The sequence below is a fragment of the Micropterus dolomieu genome, linkage group LG23 (genome assembly GCF_021292245.1).
Source record: "Micropterus dolomieu isolate WLL.071019.BEF.003 ecotype Adirondacks linkage group LG23, ASM2129224v1, whole genome shotgun sequence".
Lineage (NCBI taxonomy): Eukaryota > Metazoa > Chordata > Actinopteri > Centrarchiformes > Centrarchidae > Micropterus > Micropterus dolomieu.
Window position 1 is genome coordinate 22,394,670 of NC_060172.1, and position 23,565 is coordinate 22,418,234.

Below are 23,565 nucleotides of genomic sequence, written 5' to 3' on the forward strand. Positions count from 1 at the left end.
CTGCTTTGCAAAGATGGTACTTAACCTTGAGTGGGGATACTCAGATGGGGAAGGCGGTGGTTTAATAAAGTTGTATCTTATTTTATCTTATATTCTAATAAGCCTGCATGTGACATAGGAAGGAGAACCAAATCTGAATGGCTTGTTGAAGCACATGTTTTGTGATCTAGGCAACCCACAAAAATCTGTCTGGGTTGTCTTATTTCACAGTTTGATACCCAAATGGGGAGAGAAAAGGGGAGTTTTTCATGATGTCTCCCCTCTAGGGCTGGACGTCTAATTGAAGTAATTGAAACCCAAATTCCGAGCTCTAACGGCTGTAATTTTACCATTTCAGTTATTTAGTTGTTTTATTTCCTGTTAAAATGTCCCCCAGTGTGTGTGTTTATGTACTTTCCCCTTAAAAAACTGTGTGTGTAGTCAGTGACTCCGCCCTGTCCTGCTCAGCTCCCAGAGTCTGGAGCACAGGGAGATGTTAGCTAGTGCTAATTGCCTTAATTTTCCAGCAGCATTTATTTATGAACACACTTTGACCCACACTGATCATTTACTGCCACACTTACAACAACCTCGCTCACTTTCAGCTATTAATGCACATTGATATTAATTGATCATGTGAAATATTAGTAGCGGGACTCATTCAGTGAGCAGTGGCGATATGCCAAATTTAGGGGGAGTACGTCTGTTGTGTGCACTTCAACATTATCCTATCAGTCATTTACTTAATCGTTCCTAAAAAACCACCCCACCTACAATAGTTGAGCATGTTTGCAGTACAAGCCTGGTCAGTGAACTAGGAGGGCAAAAAAACCGAAATAATCATTCATTAGTTGTAATCGCGGTAAAATGTTCACTTAATCGGGATTTTGATTTTAGGTCAAATCTTCCAGCCCTAGTCTAGTCCAGCCACCTTTAAAATGACTAATCTTTGTGGATTTTATGTAATTTGTGATTGCCATTATCAGTTGAGTAATCACCCATTCTTTTATCCTTCGCAGAAATGAACACATCGGCCATCCCCCACTCTTCCACTACTGATGATTTGTTGGGTGTCATGTGAGGGTTATGGCATTCCCACTTCTCCACTTGCCTCATCAATGTTTCCCGTAAAGCCACAAAACAATGTGTATGAACATTTTACATTTTTTTCAGGGTTTCACATGACTAGTTGGAGTTGGATATTGTATTTTGGCTATAAAATCTTTGTTATTTATACCAGGGTCATGGAAAATGGTTAAAATCTAAATGGCTGGCAGTAATCATCTATCAAGACAAACTTATTGCTTGTCGCTAATTAAAACGTTATCTTGTGTGTTTAGGCCGTAGAATCTCGTGTATCTCCTGGCTTTAGCTTTATATGTTTCTCAGGGAGAAAGAAATCTTACTTTCTTACCATCATCATTATTAATGGTACACTACACTATGCAAGACTGATAGCAATGTCAATGTATTGAGCTTTTTAACTAAGCCACACTGTTGCTATTATTAGAGTTTAATACTTCTGCATTCATTTAAAAATAACACCTGTGTCATAGGTGTGTGGTTACTGTACAGTTACTAGAAACTAATTGTCACCTGCAAGTCAACTGGAGTGAAGTTTCTTGTTCCTACAGTTGTTAAAGACAGAAATGAGCTGTAAAATGTGTTTATTAGATTGATTGTTAGTTTGGCAATTATCTACTTTGTTTTAAGTTTCTGTCCTCTCTTTTTATCTCAAACATTTCAAATAAAATTTAAAATGTGTCACTCATCCGTTCTATCACTTTCTTTGTTGAAATTCTGTATAGGACAAATAGAAACAGTCTTTGTAACAGAGTGTAACAGTAGTTTTGACTGTCCATGATTTTTAAATTCAAAAGAAAAAAGTAATCGAGTTTAAAATGCAAGGAAAAAGAAAACGAAAGTAAAACAAGAAATCTTAGTGTACCTTAGTGATATACAAGTCACTATTTGTTATACATTATATAGACCAGCTCCTGCCATAACAAAAAAATCCACATTTTTGTATATGTTTTGTGGGTATAGATCAAGGTTATGAAAGAGGCCAGAACTAACAAAGGATCTGGCCCAGTGCCGGCCCAGTGCCAGTCCAGATGTGAAAACCGGATCCTCAACAGTATCTTAGAGACTCTGGGCCAGATCCAGTATGGAACTGGTCCAGATCTGGCCCACATTTGGGCCAAATGACTACATAATAATTGTTATCCGTTCTGGAGCTGGCCAAGATGTGAATACCGGATCCGCGCCGGCATTGGCCCGTTGTGCTAAAGGACACCGGCCCGGGTCCGTTTTACAGATCTGGCCCAGAACTTATGAGGGATCTGGGCCAGATCTGGGCCGCATGATTTTTGCTATCTGGGTTCACACAACATGCTGGAAATTCAGCGAAACCCCTACTGCAATGTTACAGTAATAGTTTTATCAGCTGCAGGTTGAACTAATCCATGCTCGTTACATGATCACTGTACATTTACTGCATTTAGCCCACGTGCTACATCGTTAGTTCGCCTCCTGCTTTCAGTAACTATTTTTATTATCTGTGTATCTTTCACTGGAGGCTCAGCAATGTTAGCACAGCTAAATGTATTGGATGATAACGAAATGGGTAGTGAGCTGGACTGAATATTATAACGAGATTGTGTCACACTTCATAACAGTTACACTGCAGTAAGTAAGTTTACTGTAGTGTCAGTGGATGGCTCTTCCTTTGGGTTGTATATTATGTGGGTCATGTTAGTTACAGCGACTGAGAAGTGGAGAAATTGTGTACCTGAGTATTGGTAAAAGGCAATAAATCTAAATTGAACATAATGAAGCAAACAGCGGCAGGTCCGAGCTAATGTAGCGTTAGCTGGCTGCATCACTATATGATAGTAAACAAATCATTCCACATTTGCTTTTTACCGTTACATTATTTCTTGCAGGCTTTGACACTTTGACATAATATCTGTGGTACACAGGATAGTAATATGGGTCACGTTAGTTGGTGAATTAATGTGGAAAGCGATATAACTTTGCACCAGATAACATTAGCAACTCCTCGGTGTTAGCCGGCGAGCTAACGTGACTTTTTCCGTGTTACTCCAGCTTTACTAATGCTCACTTTGTTCTTACTCGACATCATCTGAACCTGTTTGGTCTGATGGGCTTCAGCACATGCACCGTTATTGTTATTTTGTATTGTTACCTGTAGCCTGTGTTTTGCTGTGAGCTCGTTGTTTTATGGTGTTAGTGGACTGCAAGTCGTTAGCTGCCGTGTTGTTGCTGTAGTCTGAGAGAGGCTCGGGAGCGCGCACAGGGCTGAATCCGACCCGGAGACCTCACATTAAAAGCAGAATAGCGGCTGATGCAAGAAACGGAGAAAACAGGCGAGTGCTTCACTTCTAAGTGAGTTTTGAGCCCATTAACAATAAGGCAATGAAAATTTGATATATTAAGATCAAAAACTTACAGATAGCCCCTTTAAATAATATATAATGGCAGAACATTAGAGGACGTAATTTATGTTATCATGACAGCAGCGATGCAGGAATTACTTTTAACATGGGGCAATGATAAAAATTTTGAAAATCTATTTTAAGCAACTACAACTAACAGAAAGATGTTCCATCCATCCATCGTCAGCCGCTTATCCTGCGTACAGGGTCGCGGGGGGCTGGAGCCAATCCCAGGTCACATCGGGCGAAAGGCGGGGTACACCCTGGACAGGTCGCCAATCCATCACAGGACCAGAAAGACGTTCCTCATTTTGATAATCCTAATATATGGTGCTTGGGCGAGGACACAAAGTAAACAGGATTTGCGGTGATGTCTTGCTGCTGTCTTGACAAAGAGCTGTGGGAAGCGTTGTACTCCTGTGATAAGTCATTTCGATTGCGATTCATTGCGATTAATCGCGATATTTGCATTGTTATGCGCAAAACTAAATAACGGATTCTAAAGTAGTGTATTGTGCACTTTTAATTTAAATGTATGTGGTTTGCAAACACTTTAAACAAGGTGCTTTTTACCTGCAGTATTCCCTTTACACAGTAGCAATAAAATATGTCTTGTAAATCTCAACTTAAACATTAATGTAATCAAATAAAATATAAAACCAAAGCTATTTGTCACTGCCAGGGCATTACCTTTTATAGCTTGTTAAAACAAGTTAGAGCAGAGCCACGAGCATAACATCATAACAGGCACCTTCTGAGCAACAGGTTAACATATATAAATCTGTTTTCTTGTTTTGTTTTTTTGAACAGGTATCAGCAGAAACATTTTTCTTTTATCAGGGAGCAGCATAAACAGTCTATGGCCACAGGTAGTCTTAACGACTGTAACGACTGTTGTCACAGCAACAAGGAACACTAACGAACCAGCGGTATCGATGACCCGGGCCAACGACCCCACTGAGGTTAAATAGCTGAGTTTCCCTGCCAGTCAGTCAGAACTGAAGAAGTCCTTTGGATGAGGGACGAAACGTCTTCCAGTATCTTCAACCAAGTCCAGTTGCCCTTGATTTTAACCTTTGTTGGATAACTATGACCTGGATGACTGAGAATCTTCATAGACATCTAGTCTATGTTCAGTAGCAAGTTTCCCTGTTAGAGTGTGGTGAAGTGGACACGCACACGCTGCACACGCTGTTGAATTGTCTTGAAGTTTTTGTACGCGACACAGAGCACAAATCATTGGAAGAGAGACTGATCCTCGCTGTTTCTGAGTTTCCAGAATCAATTACTGTTTACTAAATAGGACATAGATAAATCTACGAGATTTGAAAGGGATGAAAACCGATGCTGAGGTTGCTCTGTTTGTGCTGGACAGGTGAGTAAGCTAACGTTAGCTTTGCTGTTCTACATAAATGACAGGTTCAGTATTACTGTCGCAGCAGTCAGTATGTGTGTGGTAGAGGAGAAACAGACGGAGCGCGTGTGAACGGAGCCCCGGTGAATAGATAGTAACGGGTCAGCAGTAAAGCTTGTTCAGCAGTAAATATACAGTAGATGTTACAGTGGCTGGTGAATAAAGACTGCAGCTTCTCAGGACTAAAGAGGAGCTCCCATGTGTTGCTGCCAACTGTTGAATAAAGTGAAGGCGGTTAGCCCCAAGTTAGCACTGACTTCGGCCCTGGAGATAAACAGTCCCTCCAGTGCTTCCCAACTCTTATCAGTCACTGTATTTTTGTACAAACTATTTCAAATAACTTGCTAGTTTTTTACTGTGTTGTGTTTTGTATGCTGCGTTTGTGTGCATATCGTTTGTTTGATGATGTTTGTTCATTAATTGTAACTATTGAAGTTCCTCTCGATAATCCTACCAATAAATAAACTAGACTCCGTGTCTTAGATTTAGGCTTTGAAAAGTATTTTGCTTCAATACATATTTAATTATTGACAGGCTTGTTGTCACACCTTCTACAGTACTACTAAAATATGCCCACTTATTAAGGCTATGAGAGTAGGGCTTCCCTCCAGTATATTTTAACATTTCTGAATCATTTCCTTACAATGTTGATTACCCACATAGTTCGCCAAATATTTTTTGACAAATAGCTTAATTTTGTGCTCAAAGTTGCAAAAGTTGCTTAGTTGTAAAAACGGGGTGGTGACGTATGACTATAGTAATTCCATAAGTCATACATCATTCTCCAAGCTTGCGCAGGCGCACTGTCATGCCTCCTTAAAAAACTGTCACGCAGTCACCGACGTTAAGTCAGAGCGTCAAACCGAGAAACATTGTTGTGAGCTAGCTAACCAATTTATCATGTAATTTACTTAGAACATACAGTAGGTATGTCTCTCTGTGTCTGATTGTTGGTTTGTCTTTCTAGTTTAGTGAGCTAAGTTAACTAAGTTGTAATTAGCCAGGTGTAGTTAGCTAGCATAGTTATTGCAGAAAGTTAGCTAACAGAGGGGCTTCATTTTATTTTTTAGTTTCCTCGTCTTGGTTTAGTGTGCTGTTCATTTCCATTATGGCATTTGTGCGTGCGGTGTTGGAGGACAGATGACAGAAAACGCGTCGCACTTTCACCTGCCACTGTCTCATGAATAGTCTGCAACATGCATTTTACTGACGGCCGTTTTACCGATGCATCGACGGAGGCAATAGCATCAGAAGACTTTACATACAGTTCAACAGAGTAATAGACCCCGCTCCGCCGCGGGAAAGTCAGCGCACCGTAAAGCGTAGTGGGAGTTTCTATCATGGGTAAGTAATAGCTACTCCTGCCAGACAGCAAAGTGTACTAAACTGTACAGTGTAGTGATGTTAACACAGCATATCGTTAGTGAACACTCCAGCTGGTCAGTTTTTGGTTGTCATGGTAATGTATTTCGTCTGACTATTAATCACACCCCCATTCTCTGTTTGAGAAAGAACGTTAACCAAAAATGGCAGTTAAAACTGGCCATGGTTACTCTCCATAGAGTGCCTGCCATTTACTCGCGGAGTGCTTGGCTGTTTCTCAATCTGCGTTCTTGTCTGTACTTGTGTTCTTGTGGACTTGTGAAACGTCATAAGTCGCAGCCAAAGTACTGTTCAAATACCCGGATGTGTTCTCGCTCCGCCCGTTTTACTGAGCCTGCATCGGTGGTGACTTGTGTGGACTTGTCTGGATCGCCAGACATCCCAGAATGCAAATGTCGGACGAGAAAACTCAGAACTGTAACTTATAATACTGCTGTTCTTGTGTCACATATAGGAGTTTTAAGAGTTTTTTATGCGGGAATATAGTTGTTTAAACTACAAATATGTGGTTGATTTCTCAAGACAGAGCTGATTTAAAAAATTGCTACGACGTTTTTGGAGATGTGAGGTCCCGCCCGCTAACGGTCCGGCTGTCATCAAGTCCGCTGCTGTTCCAATTGCTGAATGACTGACTGCGTGCTGCCGTTCCTGGGAGTTTTTACTCCCGAGCCGAACTTGCCAAGTCCGAGCTTTAAAGTACAGAAGTCCGAACTTGGCGAACTCGGTATTGAGAAACAGCACTGCTTGTCTCCCTTTCTGTTCACCTAAGAAAACCCTTGGGGCCAAGTGACTCTTTTGTGTTTTTAAGAACGTTCCTAAGACCGACATATTCCCCAATATTAATCGCCATGCAATGTGTAGCTATCCACTTCGCTATGACATTTGATCGCTTGTCTTGCTTTTATCTACTTCTCCCACACTCGTCTAGCATAGTCTGTCGAAGCCTCCCTCCACTGCTTGTTTAGGTGGGTGATTTGCAGGCTGATCCCACCCCTCCTGTGACCCATGGTTTGACTGTGTGTGTATTCAGAGCCAGTGAGCAGTGGACTTTTATAATAATAATAATAATAATAATAATAATAATAATAATAATAAAAACTGCATTAACGTGTGATAAAATAATCACTATTAATTAATGCAATAATAACGAGTTAACGTGCCCAGCCCTAATTTTGTGATATTAAGTCATTACTTTGAGATACTAAGTCACTATTTTGAGATAGTTTATCATCACATAGGCAGAATTGGGCTTCTATAGCGGAAAGAGTGAGTGAAGTGTGTTTTTATAAAGGTTTGGATATTTCTCTCTAACTGTCAGTCAGTGTGACATTGGTAGAAGATTGAACTCCCTCTCCCGCAGTCAGTGTTTGCAGAGTGAGTCATAAGAGACCATACCTAATCATAAAATAACCTGTCGCATATCTGAGTGAAACTGGCAGTGTGGCTTGTATTTTCCAATCTGTTAAACATAGCTTTGCACAGTGTGTGTCTGTTTGCGTTCTATTGAACAATCAGCTTGCATTAAATGATCCTGATCCTTGACACTTCACCCAAAGGTTGCAGGAGGTCAGGGAAGCAATGTCTAGTGGCTTTTAATAGTGAGCAGGTTTAGTCGTGAAGAACAAATGACTGCTGATGATGTAAACTGTTGAGGCTAATGAGAGCACTCTATACTTACACACAGTGAAAAATACAATTTAAGTCTTAACCCTGAAAATAACTAAGAGACTAAGACTCAACAGCCATGCCAGCTGCTCTGTGACGTACAGATAGAAATTTTGGCCTGATGATGATACTAGATGAAAGTCAGGAGATCACCAAAGTTCCCAGAGAAATCCAGTACAATAGTTTTTTAAATTTCAGACTTGACAACAGTGGTGGACCCAACCAACATTACCACCCATAGAGGGCACCACCTAGCATGGCTAAAGGAACAGCACATTACATTATTTTACTGTTTAAATAACCTCTGATGTAAAAGAAGTAATTTATATTAATAATGTAATAACTGACCTTTCTATACAATGCAACAAGAACAAGAAGATTCATAATAGGACACAAGATGTAAATAAACATAAATCTCTTTATTTACAGACAGATTATTTGGAGCATTTAATATAAATATTGTAGTTCCAATCATATTTTGATCAGTAACTTTTAGAAAGTGGAAAAATCTCAGGTGGACATTTTCAACTGTACTGAACAAATGTATTATGTATTTGTGGGCTAAATCTGGGCATTTTATGTTTATAAAAGTGATTTCAAATGTATGGAGGAATAGTGTTTCTGTGGTATTTAAAGCACCATCATAAAATATTTTTGTATATAAAAATGAATCAAATGACTTACTGTTATGTGAAAGGGTTACTAGTCCTATTCCCCATGTGAATCAACACCTCCGTTTGCAACTTTATGCAGCTATCACCTGCTTTTAGCAGTTCAAGAGTGTTGAAGTCACTTCACACAGCTTTAACCCCAGGGAAGTAAAAAAAACATTCAGTTACAATAATAAGACTATAGAGCCTGGAGATCTTGCCTTTGCTGTGATCTAGAAATTGTTTACCTTTCTGCACAGTAGAAGAGATATCAACATCTTACTCATGTGCCTTCCTACCACTTTTGAGTGAGATCAAAAGTGAGGTCAAAAAAGTAAATATAATTTAAACCCAGTGTAACAATGCATTTTAGACATAAAAGTATGGTGGTAAGTGTGTTCAACTAATATGTGAAACATTTTTTTGAATATTGTATTAATGATGATGAACAATAATATACTAAAGTGTACATAACATGAGCACTTCAACCATTTCCAGCTTAACAGAAATCCATTCAGTCACAGTTTTCTGTTTACCTGAATACCTGAGGGCAGAAAAAACATTGCTATTTAAACAACAGACAACAGTGAGGATAGAAGGATAGAAGAGACTGCGATCACACAGTGGTGCTCATACTGTGAAGGACTTTGTGAGTGCTTGATTAGTAATACGTGGTGGTGTGAAAGGCTCTAATTGCATCTCGGTAGTCTCACGCAGGTTTTGAAAAAGCAAATCATGTATTTCCTCTGTCCTGATGTCAACAGCTGTAACACTTTGTTATGTCAGTGGAGCCAAAAGTAGAAAATGAAACTTGATGTCTTTCACATCTCATTGAGTTAGTGGCAGTGTTTCAAATCTCACCACAACTGCTCCAACGTTCTGCAGAGAGTAGGCTACTAACTATGTGCAGAAAGAGAACATTTCAAATGCCACTACTGGGTCAGCTGGTGAAAAACTCTGCCCAGCATAAGTACTTGTTTTAACAAGGCTTTCACATGTCACGATACCACATCTTACAAAAGAACAAGTACCACTACTCAACTGTGACACCACTGGGACAACGAGATTTGTTTGAGATCAAGTTTATGGGGAAAAAAAAGTAAAATATTTCATTTTGTTTTGATCTCCACATTGATAATGCAATGTATACAGTAAGGCGAACTGAATATTAGAAAATAAGTTTGTTTATTCTCAAACTATGAAACGCTGAATGGCTGTGCTTAACCTATAATACCATTAATTAATTACCATCAACCAGTCTAAATGCAACACCTGTTTTGTCCCATGACTTTACTTGGTCTGAGGTTACACATATTTTATTTAATCCAATAATGATTATTTAACTCATTATTCCTTTTTTTTAATGCCATCCTCTGACATTTGAAGAAGAGGAATTCTTATTTGTTGTCCTCTGCCTGTTGTGTGTTTGAACAGTTAGCACATCTATGCTCTGTTAAATACCAACCACAAATGGCAGTAAATTTGATGGCTTCAGTCTAGTAAATTGGTGGAAGCAAAGCTATTTCAGTAATCCCCTCCTCTATTTTTGTACCCAGCCATTGCTATTTATCAAAAATAATTGGGTCATATGAACTCAAATCTGTTTGAAATTCTTATTTGCACAGTTGGTAGAATCATCAGTTTTTCTTTACACATGCAACTACATTAATTCCTTAACAGCTTAATAAACAATGAGTCAGTGTCACTGTGAGTCTCTCAACATAATGTCCTATCAAACATTGCTGAAAAATGAATCTGGTCTGATTACTGATAGTCCATCTCTGAAAACTGGTAACATCTTGAAAAATAAGAATAGAAAATTATAGATTATTTTAAGTTGCTTACTAGTGATTTTGTGTCTGCATAGTGATTCCTATGAAACAATACTGGCCTTTACAGAATAGCCCTTAAAATACAACTAGAGACAACAAAGATGTTTTTTAATGTGAGAAACTGCAAGGACAGAGAGGCCAAAATAAGTCAAAGCGGGTATTATTCCCTCAGGTGCTTCACTTCTTTTCACATCTATGTAAATGTCAAAAGATTTCCACTCATGCCTAAAAGGCTAATAAGCTGCAAATGCTGTGAGTGGTCAGACATTGACCTGTGGTGTATTTCACTGGAGGATAAGTCTGCGGGATTTTTGAATTTTGGCAAATTACAAAAATTAAAGCGGTGCGTCGTGTAAGTCAGAGGTTTACTCAGTTTATGTCACATAAACTCTGCCAGTGAAATGAACAAGGCTCAAGCTTTTCTACCTCTGTAATGTAGCTGTGGGGAGCTGCGCCAGCAGTCTTGGGCTCAGGCTATCCACGACTCACACAGAGCAGAGACTTGGCAGACACGAGCATTTATGGGATACACTGTCTCTATGTTGAACAAAGCTGACAAAGCCAGGTGGCAAAGATGATTGCAATGGCAACTAATAGGAAAATATCTAACTTTATACGATGTCTGGAAATGTACCCGCTTCAAATATTATCACTCGAGATTCACTCCAATAAAACCTGGCTATACTGGCTCAAAATAGAATACATTCATTTACTGGATGATTACAGAATACTGGTTTACATGTGGCCATGTTGACTTTGATGTGGTCCACTACTGTAATCAGTCTGAAAAGGTATACTGGTATAATGAAAGTATTAATCATTTCTAAATCCAGCAGGTAAGTGTAGGATGTTGTGTAACAGTAAGTGGGATATCATTATGTGATATTAAGCAAGCAGGAGGCTGGACTTTGACTTGACCCCCTGAGGTTAATTGAAGAGAATCAATGGAGGGTCAAAAGCTCTCATGATTAAGTTCTGCATGCCTGGACTGCAGTCAAATATAGAGGGTGTCCAGGTTTTCAAAGGCTCAATTAATTCAAGTTAAAGTGAGTTAAATGAATACTGCTAGGGGTAAGTAATTACATACAGTTTATTTAGTATAGCACCATTCACAGAACAAGGTCAAAAAGTGCTTCACAAGAGTAAAACTTTTATAAATAAGACCATGAAAACAGTAAAGAAACAACAATAAAACATAAACAACAACAGTTTTACTAAATTAGTCTTCAGCTGCCTTTTAAAGAGACCACAGAATGTCTACAGCAGTGGTTCTCAAACTTTTTCTGTCATGCCCCCCTTCAGAAGCTGAAAAAATGTTCCCCCACCCCATGTAAATGGATTGAATTCTTATCAGCCATTAACGACAACTGGGGGCAACATTTAAAAAAGGAGACAAGTTGAATTCAATTTAAATTAAATAAATGATTTAGGTCAGCAGGACAGCATCCTCAAACACTTGTTTTCTCTACGTAAATCATGTTTATTCAACATAGTTCCACACAGTTTTCTCTGGTCATCTATGCCCCACCTGCAGCCCCCCAGTTTAAGAACCACTGGTCTACAGGAAGAGTGTGTCGCCACCACTTCAAAGGCACAACTTACATTACAATTAGAGTAAAAGAGCTGTGGCTTTTCATATTCCAATCTCTTGAATATGTCAGTCTTAAAATGAGCATGCTTCTCACAGAGTGCACACACAGGCAAAGACTTCCTGTTTATTTTTGAAAGAAAATTTATGTTGCCATACATCATGCATGTTTCTTTATGACATGTCTGCTTGAACCCAAATACGGTCCAGACGACAGACTTTATATGGGCCAGACTCAGAGGTGTCTCACAAGTCTATTTTGGGTAGGTCACCAAGTTATGAACAGCACTGTGTTTTCTTGAGCCTCAGTCCCAGGGCGCGAGATTAAGTCTGAACCTCTATCCTGGATTATCCTTGTGGCCTTTGGGACACTCTCATAATCGAGAATGACTCCACCTGAAGTGAAGGTCAAAGGAAAAATGGGATTTGATTGAGCACTTACACTTCCAGTTTTGTCAGACTTTATAGTACATTTACAACAGTGTTATTTTTCTACTTTCTATTATTTTAGTTCAAGATCTACAGAAAGAACCATTAATAATTTCCAAAATGTACAATAATCAAATTGCCTTTAAAATGTTTCTCATATTTGTAACTGAGAAGAAATCTACACTACAGTTTGCATCATCTTATAATTGTACATATAGTGTGCATACAGGTTTACAAAGAGCCTCTGCATTGGTCACACAGTTTAGAATCCTTTAATAATCATAATGTCTGCTGGATAATACAAACTTCATCCTGCTCTTTAGAAGAAATGAAAAGCCATTGTAGTTTTGGCCCAAATAAAATGAACTCTAGATACAGTGCTTGGTAACTGCCATATGAAAGAGGAAAGGAAGACAGCTGCTGTCAAGTGCTGTGCTACTGTACCTTGTCTGCATGCCTCGAGGCTACAGACTCAATTTACAGTCTGCCTTCCTTTCATGGGAATTAAACAATTCAAAGGAAATGTTGACTTACAAATTACAGGCGAAAGTGGGTTCCACTCTGCGGATAGCTTATGTGCTCGCACTGTGGTTAAGTAAAGTAAAAGCATATGTGGACTCGCATGGATGGGATGGAATGGTCAGACATAGAAGATGACTGGAGAAAAAGATGCAAGAACAGTTAAAATCAGTGGTTGCTCATTGTGCCTCTTTTATAGGATAAATGGACATTAAGTAAAAATGCCTTTCTGTCTTGTACATTGTGTTGTTGTATTGTGTATGCATGTTATGACAGGAATAGTATTGGTATCTGCTTTAGCTAAAAATACATACATAGTCACAAAGATAAGGCCACGCACAAGCATGTAATGAATATGCCAAAACAACCATCTGTAACTGCAGAGGTTAACCAATAATTACACTCTCCATATGTTAATAGAAAAATGGAGCACAGAACATCAATATCTATCTAGGTGATTTTGGTGGTGAAACTCTGACCTAGAGGTAATTAACACAGATATTTGTGGCATACTTGGTAAATTGTTTTCTGCATATGAATCTAAATGTACTGATTACAAGCTTCTACACTTCTACTTTGTTTCTTGTGAGGTTATAGTTTTTAATGATAGTCATGAAGTCAAAAATCAGTAAAGTACACCACTCTCCTTCCTGTTTAATGCTGGTTTGTTGGAATGTGTCTGACCTTCTGGACTGGCACTCAGACATAGAAGAAGACAAAGGTGGGAGGATTATTTGTTAAGCTTTAATGTTGGCGAGATAAACAAAGCAGCAGATTGTGCATGGATAGGACAGACTTTTCCAACTAATACTAAGGGTTGCAAAACCATCATATCTGTTTGTTTTCACATTATTGTCACATTATCCATTTGTTTTAATGCCTTTGATGATGGTGCAATGTGAAGCGTGAGGCTTGTTATTTCCTCTGCTTTAGACTGATGTATTGCTTTGACCTTTGATGTCGGCCAGCCATGCCATTTACCACCCGCATGATTGAGAGTCCTCCCTGAACACTGATGCGCCAAAAATGCTGCAATGAAATTATATTTTTCTTGAAAACATTGTTTTTGTTTTGTTTTTTTTAATGTAAATTGTTCAATTATAGTCTTGTAAATGCAGGAATATATTCCAGAATTCACCCTATAATTGCAAAAGCACTGTAGCCTTACAGTAGAAGTGTCTCTTTCAGTGCTTTTACACTTATAAAAATACATTTCAACAGGAATTGGTAACAAAATTTTTACACTTGCTGTTGGCAGCTTCTGTAAAAGTTTGGTATTTAAAACTCACATCATACATCAGTTGAATCGACAAGTTCTGTATTCAATATCCTTCAAAAAGCCAGATCTTCCACCCAAAATATTTCTGTACATACAATCATGTCTGCAATACTTGTTAGAAAGAGTGCTGTGAAGGTTTAGCCTTAGGCGGCCATTTGCAATTCTGGCTTAGATTATGTGATGTGCATCGAACTAGCTGCAATTACAGCCAATATAGAAATTCCAAGATGTTTTTTATAAGATGTCGGGAACAGAGTTTATGGTGTGGCCTTTGAATGTATGATTGGGGTTGAACTAACTGTAGACCAACATGTATTCTGTCTCAGTGGGAATCTTTATCAACTTTAATCAAGATCAACAACATGTATTTTGTTTCTTGCTTTCCTTTTACAAACCACAGCTGACAAAAACTATTATCTGTGTGGAAATAGATATTAACAGGATCAAAAAAAGCTCACTGTATACAAATCTTAGTGATTAAAAGAATTTACTGAATTTAAATGCAATGCATTGAAACAATCCAAGACATAGGAATTTTGCCAAAAAGGAAATAAAATCTGTTTAAATGATGTGTCTAGTTTCTATTGGAACAATACTAACGAGCAATATGTTACAGCCACAGGCAGGGTTTATCAGTGTTTTACCTGCTGTGGAAAGTTTTCTGAAACTGTAATTTTATAGTCAGCATCAAAACAACGTTTTGCTGTAGCAATTACATTTTTTGTTTTTACAGATTATATTGTATTCTTCCCTTGTTGATAAGCAGGTGTATAGTTATTACCAGAATGTAATGTTAAAGTGGTAAAACACGAACAAATAGAACTGTAAACTAGGGCAGCTCTCCTGTTTTCTCTGATATACTGCCCTCTTAGTCATGCAGAAAGCAAAACGCAGCTTGAACACTATAATATACATTTTATCCAGGTGCACGGTCTTAGGACTGTAAAGGATGTAATAGATAAAGACTACAGAGGACAAACTATCGATTTTCGGGTTAGATCAATAGATTGCAGCAGCAGGCACATTTGGCTGTGTGTTTAAGTTTGTAACATTGGAAGCCAGCAGATTAATGAGACAACTTAGGAAAGCAGCTAAAGTAAGTACTGTACATCTAGTTTCTTCCTGAATTCTCTAATTACACTGTTACCCAAAACTGTAATCAGTGTAAACAATCAAATCAATGAGCTCATAATGAGGAATGATGGGGTGTATTTTCTTAAGATATTTAGATTTTCCGTACATATGAAGATACATATACTGTACAGTAAATGTCTTATTCCTGCAAACATGGCCATCTTAAACTCACCATTGCCATCAAATTATCCTCAAATAGCCTGCCTACAGAGTACCAAAGTGTAATGTCTTTTTCTCTCTGAAAACAATACCGCATAACAGCACATTTCAATAATGATTACCACAAACGCACAAGTCTTGCAGATATTCTAAATGACTGCAGCAAATGAAGCTTAACTCGCCTTGACCACTGGACCAGTAAGCTTAATGTTAATCTCTTGCTATTATAAGTATGAAAAGCTTCTGGTAAAAGTCGGGTCTATTATTCTAACATAGAGGGCTCTTTATATTGGAAGCAGCAATCAGACTTGAGGTTTTTGACATGTAGTGCAATCAATGTGTCCTGAGCAATTAGCGTGCAACCAATTCCTCAAGTTAGACAAGTCATCATGTATTCAAATGTCTGCACAATATAATCAGATGTTCTTATTACAGTAAATAGTTTACACCAGTGATTGAAAATATAGGGCTTAGACATGTTTCTGATCGCATTCAGTCTTTCTTTTTGAGCTTATCAAGATAACATTCAAACTACACAATGTCAGTGCTGAGAAACTAGAATAAACCATGAGTCTTTACAGTGATTTCCTACCTTTGAGGCAGCAACTGGGTTCAATTCATTACCACACAGAAAGAAATTCACATTATTGCAGATCCTGGAAATAAGCTTACAATGGGCAATCAGTCACAGTCAACATCACGTGTGCTCCTACTATTCTCAAAATTATGTCGCATTTGTGTGGTTTTGTATTTATAAGGGCAGAATAATTTGAGGAGTCTGCAGTTCATTAAACCAAAAACCTTGGTTTAATCACAACAAGTTAGATTTAAAAAAAAAAGAGGGTTGACCAGATGATTAAAGGAATAAGAAAGAAAGAAATATTTCAGTTACACAAAATTATATTTAGGCTTTTCTGACTCCCTTTCCCCCCTAATTGTTCATTTTATTTTTGTGAATTACTACATAATTTCACCTCTTCAAGACTCTAAAAAAGAAGAAAATTATTATTCTTGCCTAGAGAGGCCACAAGTAGTAGTACAAGTAGACACTGTTTAATTTTAGGGGTCTATAAGCCAAAAAGGTTGGGAATCAGTGAGTTAGATAAATTGATAAAGGCATTTCTCTGAAGATAAAACATGACTTCTTATTTCTAAGTTTTGGAAATGAAGTGTTTTCCCCAACACTTCCGACAGACTTCCACCAAGTTGCCCTGTCACCCACTGTGAGTGGCTCTGAGAGGGCACAGATTTATCTTGAATGGCATCTGTATGGTTCATTGTCACAGCCTTTAAAGCAAACACGGGTCTGACTGAATATTCTTTATAAGGGAACTCATATTTTACAGATATTTTACAGTTGTTGACCAATTACTCAATTGTGTGATCTGATCATTATCACAGTTTGCCCTGTAGTGACCGGTATTTATATTTAAACTACAGTAGACTTTCCCCACCATTCTACCCATTCAGGTGTAATACACCTGCACTTACGGTCATTGCAGAATGGCCCCCCGTAGGTGGTCATGGTGCAGTCACAAGAGAAGCCCTCCCACAGCTGCAGACACACTCCCTGGTGGTGGCAGGAGTCCTCTGTGCAGGTGGTGCTGGGACCTGCAGGGTGTTGACAGCAGATTTACCAGGTGCCTTCTCTCCACGTTATTTATGCATCTCTTCTTTCCAAAGGCAATACATATATAATGGTGAGCCAGTCATTACTGCAAAATAAGACTTAAGATATTAATCTTTTGGCAGATAATATTAATGTAAAGTTAGATAAAAGATTTTAAAGATTTTATTACATGTACATGTATAATACAAGCTTCCAATGAAAGAAGGTTTAGCAAGACAACCATAGCAATTTAAATAAGGTATATAAGGCTACTGTTTAGCCTTTAACCAGCTATTGTATCGTGCAACTGATTACTGGTTACCTCCGCCACAGATCAGAGGTAATGTGATCGACTCTGTCTGTCTGTCTATGTTTGTGTCACTGTGACCAACAACAAATAAATAAATAAGTTGACCTTTTCTCTTGCACTCCACCAAGCCAGACCTTCTATGACCCAGAATTCTCCAAATAGTCAGATTGGTTAGGAATTTGCTGTGCACAATCACACGCTCAAGAGGTGGATTCAAATTTTTTTCATTCATTTTGGAGAACCTACAACCACAATCAGGCCACAATAATTTTTTAATCATTAAATCTCCTCACTGATAACTCATACTGACATAAAATTGACTTTGCTCATTCATGCTCCAAAGAGGAAGATGTCTCTTGAATTTGGAGACTCCGTGACCTTTATCCAAGTGTCGCCCTCGAGCCAAACTTTGAGTACGCTTATATAACTATTCTGTCATAACCGGAGCAATGGTTCCTGTAAAAGTAAGGGCTACCTGGGGAGATTACTTGAGATTGTTAAGTCTTGGCGGAGCTCTGTGCTCTCCTGAGTGCTTTCTTGTTTGTTTAGAAGTCAAAAAAAGCAGGTGACTGCAGAGTGATATTATTACATGTTAGCGGATATAATCAGAAATAAAAAAACATAGTGTATCCACTGGCCAATCAATATGGAGCATTCAACAAAGATGTTTAATACCATCACAAATGTAGAGTAATTAGTTTTCAGCAAGCAGTCCCTCTCAGTTCCTCAGCTTAGAAATACTAGAAAATAAGATTCTCAGAATGATTCACAGGTGTTTCATACTTCCCGGTGTGTTCCCAGCCTCACCTCCACAGCCGCGCTCCACCTCTCCGACCTTGTGGAGGGCGTCGGCCAGCAGGTCAGGGAGTCTTCCGTTCAAGTCGACAGATGCCAAGCAGCCTTTGTATCCTTCCCGGGATGCTATTAACCTGGGCAGGCTGCTGTACGTGCTCTTCCCAACACCACCAATGTACAGCTCCCCTGTGAGATACGAAAGGTCAAAATAAATTCTCTCTAGCAAAGGTCACTTAATTTGAGATGCATGAGGGTATAGTGCAATAATGAGCATATCAACTCAGTGGCCACTTTTTATGTATACCTGTACAATGTCATGCAATCCAATACAACTTTCATAAGGTTTACTTTGATGATGCCTTCTCCGTTTTTATTGACACTGTCACAAAGGTGTTATTTCAATTGAGTGTTTCAGCATTAAGGTCATAGTGGTGGTGTTGCACTCGATTGCATTATGATAAGACATGTTTCTAATATTCGGACCCCCTCGTGTACAGGAAGTACATAAAAGAATATTGAGATTCACTTTACAGCCATAAAGATTCATATTTCGTCATTAAATATTGTCATGACCCCCTCCCAAAAATAAAAAATAACATGTTTTACACAAAACTGTGCAATACAATGCAGTGAAATCTGACAGAACGTACACTGAACGCTCTGTGTCAGTACCTGCAGCAAGCATTCACTGCGTCTTCTAATAAAACACTTTTGAGTGTTCAGATAAGTTACCTTTTAAATCCAGGTTGCGGGCTCCGTTGGCGTGTTGGGTGACAGTGCGGGAATCAATCTTGAGGATGTGCACGTTGTTGTTGTCTCGGGAGATCACCACATTGTGCCACTGGTTGTCACTCAGCGGCTTGTCAGAGTTTCCCTTCATTAGTGACGGCCCATTTCCCAAGTCAAAAACATAATGAATGTACCTACAAGACAATACAGATGTTTACATTCAGTATGCATTTTTTAGTATAATTTGTCAACATACCGTATGCCATTTACATACTAGCATTACCTGTTATAGGTGATTAAATAATTAAACTCTATTATGTGTGGGACTGTTTCCACAATTATAGCATGATTCAAGTTATTCTGATGGCATACACGTCCAGGTGCACTGCTGTCCACCAGTCTGTTTTGTGATGCTACCACGGGGGGGGGGGGGGCTCCAAGGCAGAAATGTTCGAGAGCTTTGTTGATGTTCAAATAAATAAGAGTGAATGCATGTAAACACTCACAGTAAGGCCCAAGGCGTACCATCATGTTGCTATTTAATTTAATCAGCAGACAGCGCACTGTCAGAAACTAAATCTTGTTTGAATCAAAGTTAAGCAAGATCCACGACAAAGCTGCTACACTTCACACGTAACACTGAGCAGCAGGAAAACTATGACAGAAGTGTTGGAAGCCATTTTTCGCTTGTGTTGTCTGTGCAAGCTTCTGCTGCAGGCTCCAGAGCTGAACGAGGCCTCCTGCTGACTAATTGCTTAGTCTGTGCAAGGTTTGACAGTGGGAAGCTACAATTGTTGATTTGCTAGCTCTGTTTCTTAGACTACCTCTATGTGCTATTCTCTCTGTAACAAAAATTATTTACCATGAATCAAACACTTGGAACACATTTGCTGCCAAATGTGCTTGAGTAGGTCTGAGTGTGAAAAAATGAAACTAGTGCTGTGGTAAGCGCAGTTACTGTTTTAACGCACATGCTTCCCCTCTCTCTGCTTCTCTCCCTTAAACAAAAATTATTTATACTGAACAAATGATTTTAAAGCTATCGTGTATCTCTCAACGGGGCTGCAGGATTCATTATTAGGTCATTTTGAGCCAAACAAAGGAAAAAATTAGAAAAGCAGTATTCACATGCACTCAGTTCAATAAAAAAAAAACTAAATACAAAATTAGAAATATAAATAGCTTGTTCCTGTCCCAAATACCTGTCCCTTCTTTCTTTCCCCAGCCCAGGCCTGTCTGTACAGTATAGCTCCACCCCAGCGCTTACCCTTTCACCAGCTCCACCACGATGAAGTCACTGCCATCTCCAGAGTTGTAAAGTATCAGGCCGTCGGGACTCGTGGTCTTGAACTGGAAGAAAAGGTGCATTGAGGCATACGCCTGCAAGGTGGAGAAGGCCAAGTAGCTGGCTTGGGTCTGGAAAGTTACAGGATTGGCCACAATGTGCCTCATGCCGAATCGAGCATTCAGCTCGCAGTAGGAGATATCTCCGTTCTTGCACTGGTCCAGATAGAGCATCCCATTCATGGAGAGAGCTTGCAGGTGGCCGATGAAATTGGAAGGCATCACAGAGATAAAACGCCGCTCTGTCATGATCCCCGTCTCAATGTTGTTGAACTCCAGGCGGGTGTGGGCGCCGGTCATCTGGCCTAAAGGAGCACAACACGCAGCTTAAAATGCAAATACCTTTCAGGATCTGTACCTTTGTAAACACAGCTCCTACGTCCCTACTATACCTTCCACTGTCACATTGTCCACAGAGAGCTGCAAATTCTTCCCACGCCGCACCACCTTCACTGTGTGCCACTCATTGTCATTCAGCTTCTCGCCTACCAGGAGTATCTCTGGTCCCTTGCCTAAGAGGAGGAAAGCGTCAAGTGACAATCATGCCACATCGGCTGAGTAGCTATTCACTCTTTCCACATGAAGCTCTCAACCTGACAAGCACTCTCTACTCAGGGTGCATACATCCATTCACTTACAGAATCACGCACGCCCATCAAGATGTACCGGAAACCCGTCATTTACAGTCACTCAGTATACAGTTAAAGGGGGAATGAAACAATGAAACAGCTCCTATTCTGGAGGTAGAATGGCCAACCTGTGTAAAATGGTTTCTTTACTGGAGCGGCACAAAGCATGCTTTCTCTTTTTAGGTCTTTTAATTGACGTCAACTGGGGAAACATGCAGGTATTATCTAGAGGCTTGGCTCAAACATGCAGCTTTAAGTTTCAGAATGTCTGCACTATCCTCTGCCTCTTTTGCTGGTTTTAAAATGGGTCACAGTGCAGAAGCCTGCCACTGCAGCACCGTCATCCCGAATCAGTGCCTATGCAACAGGCCGACATGGCAGTTCAAAGGAGTTCTGACATCGCTTGGGAAACTAATTGGCCATGCCTAAGCTGACTGCGCCTTTAGGGGTTTGTCTGTCTAATTGAGCTCAGGGTGCGGGAGAATTACAGGAGACGTACAGAGGGCAATAAATGGAAAACATCAACTGGTTTCCGAACACTTCACTGTTTCATCCCCAGGGGAAATAAAAGCTGCGACTGGAGACTTTGTCCAGGACTGCATATCACGTGTCTTTACAGCGCACCGCATGATACCACCATCCACCTGCTGAATATCGACTACAGCACAGAAGAGAGATCAATCAAGTCACATCCTGCTCCCTCTGTGTTTGATGGATTTGCTTAGATAGTGAAAAACAAACCAGTCGCTGGAATCATGTCCAACACAAAAAAATAGAAATGTTTACCTTGTAAATCTCTCGAAAACAGAGGTAGGCTACATTCATCTTATCTGTGCTTCTCAGATGGGAGCATCACTGCTATCTCATGTCAGCGTCTAAACCCAGACGCCCTTATAGAAAAATAGAGTAATTCTTGTTCTTGTTAAGTATTGTCTTGTGTTTTGTTGTATTAGGGTCTATATTAACTAGACATCAATTTTGTTAAGATAATCATTAAATGGCAACTGCAACTATTTCACACGTTAAAGTCTGTTTACAAGTCTTGGGGGAGCCCTAACATTACATATGTGAACAAAGTTGTAGCCTTTGTGGCTAAAGAGGATGCTGCGTGACGTCTGATATATTGCCTCAAGTGATGTCACTTGAGTCAGTGTCGGTTGGGGCTGAAGACTACAAGTTTGTAAGTGAAAAAAAATTGGGTTGTGGAGTTAGAAACAAATGAGCTTTCCAGACCTCTGTAGCCAGCTCCTCATCTCTGCTTAAGGCTAACGGATGGATACTATATTAGCCCATAGACTGTATATAAAAAGTATTAGCCGCTACTAGCATAACACACTTGAATCTCCGTCTGAAATATCAGCAGTTGGGTTGCATTATGGGTAATGTAGGCTCTAGATTTAGCAAGGAAGAAGGATGTGTGGAGTTCCCCCACCAATATGGCTGGTTCTTTTTAAAAACTGTCCACATCTTGACTTTTTCAATATTATAGGGGTGCAATGCTAAATCGGCGAACTCTTTTCCATTTACATTTAATAGCCTCTTATTGTACAGCTAATAGGCTATTTGTTGTGATTTGTCATAATGAATATTGTCTCAGTGTTTATAAATGAAGGACACCTAGTAAAACTACCTGCACCGACGTGCGTTTCATATCAGTGGTAGTGATTTATCTCTAGCGCAGCAATGGGTAGTAAAATGGTGGAATATAATATGTATTCACACAGACATCTGACTGTAAACCCTTTGAAATGTGGGCTCCTCTAAAAGTGCCTTTGCTTCACAAGCTTATCTTCCAGAGGCTCCAGAGCAAGCCGCACATGTAAAGGGGTCTATTTTGTCCAGTTTGATCCTCAGTTAAAATTGAATTTGATTAATATTTTCAAACAAGGATAACTTCAAAGGCACGGTGCGGTTAAACAGGTCAGCATTATTATGAGTGAGCAGATGAGACTTTGAAGGCAGGATGCACGTGTTAATCAAAGCATGTTATGGTAATTTTGGAGAACAAATGCATCATTTCAAAAAGTGCGTGGTGTACCATTATTCCCCAGATTCCAGAAAATGTATTAACATCATTGCAGCAACATTTGTTCTTACAACTACATAACCCCACCACTGACGGCTTCCAAGCAGCTGCTGCAGATGGGCTGCCTCTTTGATTCCATCAGCAAGGAGCTACACTCGCGAGACACCTCACCTGAGAAATCTGAAGTCTTCCTCCTGCAATCAAGCTGTAAGGAAATCCTTTAGGGTTATCAAAACAAGATTGTTTAAAATTCACAATGACTCTGTGGTGCAAACTGCAATCCTCCCCAAAGATAGCGTGCACTAAATGATGGTGTGCAATTTAAAATGTGGCTCAATTTTCTGTTATCCACCATAAAATCCACTAACAAGCCATCCATCATTGCATCTGCCCTATTAGCTCTACAGAGGTCACTGGTGTAGCATACATTCAGTATAATTGATAAGGAAGACGATTCATTTTGCAGAGAAGCCTACATACAGCAGGACTACATATTGTCTGTGGACAGTGCATGATGGTACCATGCCATCTGCTGGTAAAGAGAGCAATTTCTTTGCCAGATATCTGAGGTAATAAAGGATACGCAGCCCTTTTAAAACACCATTTTAAATATGTTTTTCTTTGCTATTTGTGT

The 23,565-nt window shown here is 39.4% G+C and overlaps 1 protein-coding gene across 8 annotated transcripts in view; it reads right to left on the reverse strand.

Annotated features, from left to right (window-relative positions):
* Positions 1-23,565, reverse strand: part of nrxn2a (neurexin 2a) — a 135,624-nt gene that overhangs the window by 51,870 nt on the left and 60,189 nt on the right. For all 8 annotated transcript variants that reach the window (XM_046038891.1, XM_046038889.1, XM_046038888.1 and 5 more), the window contains 5 exons: positions 20,669-20,788; positions 20,200-20,581; positions 18,936-19,126; positions 18,216-18,389; positions 16,981-17,100 (listed from right to left, as the gene is read on the reverse strand). In XM_046038891.1, the coding sequence (XP_045894847.1) occupies positions 16,981-17,100; positions 18,216-18,389; positions 18,936-19,126; positions 20,200-20,581; positions 20,669-20,788 (987 nt within the window). The remainder of the gene's footprint in view (positions 1-16,980; positions 17,101-18,215; positions 18,390-18,935; positions 19,127-20,199; positions 20,582-20,668; positions 20,789-23,565) is intronic.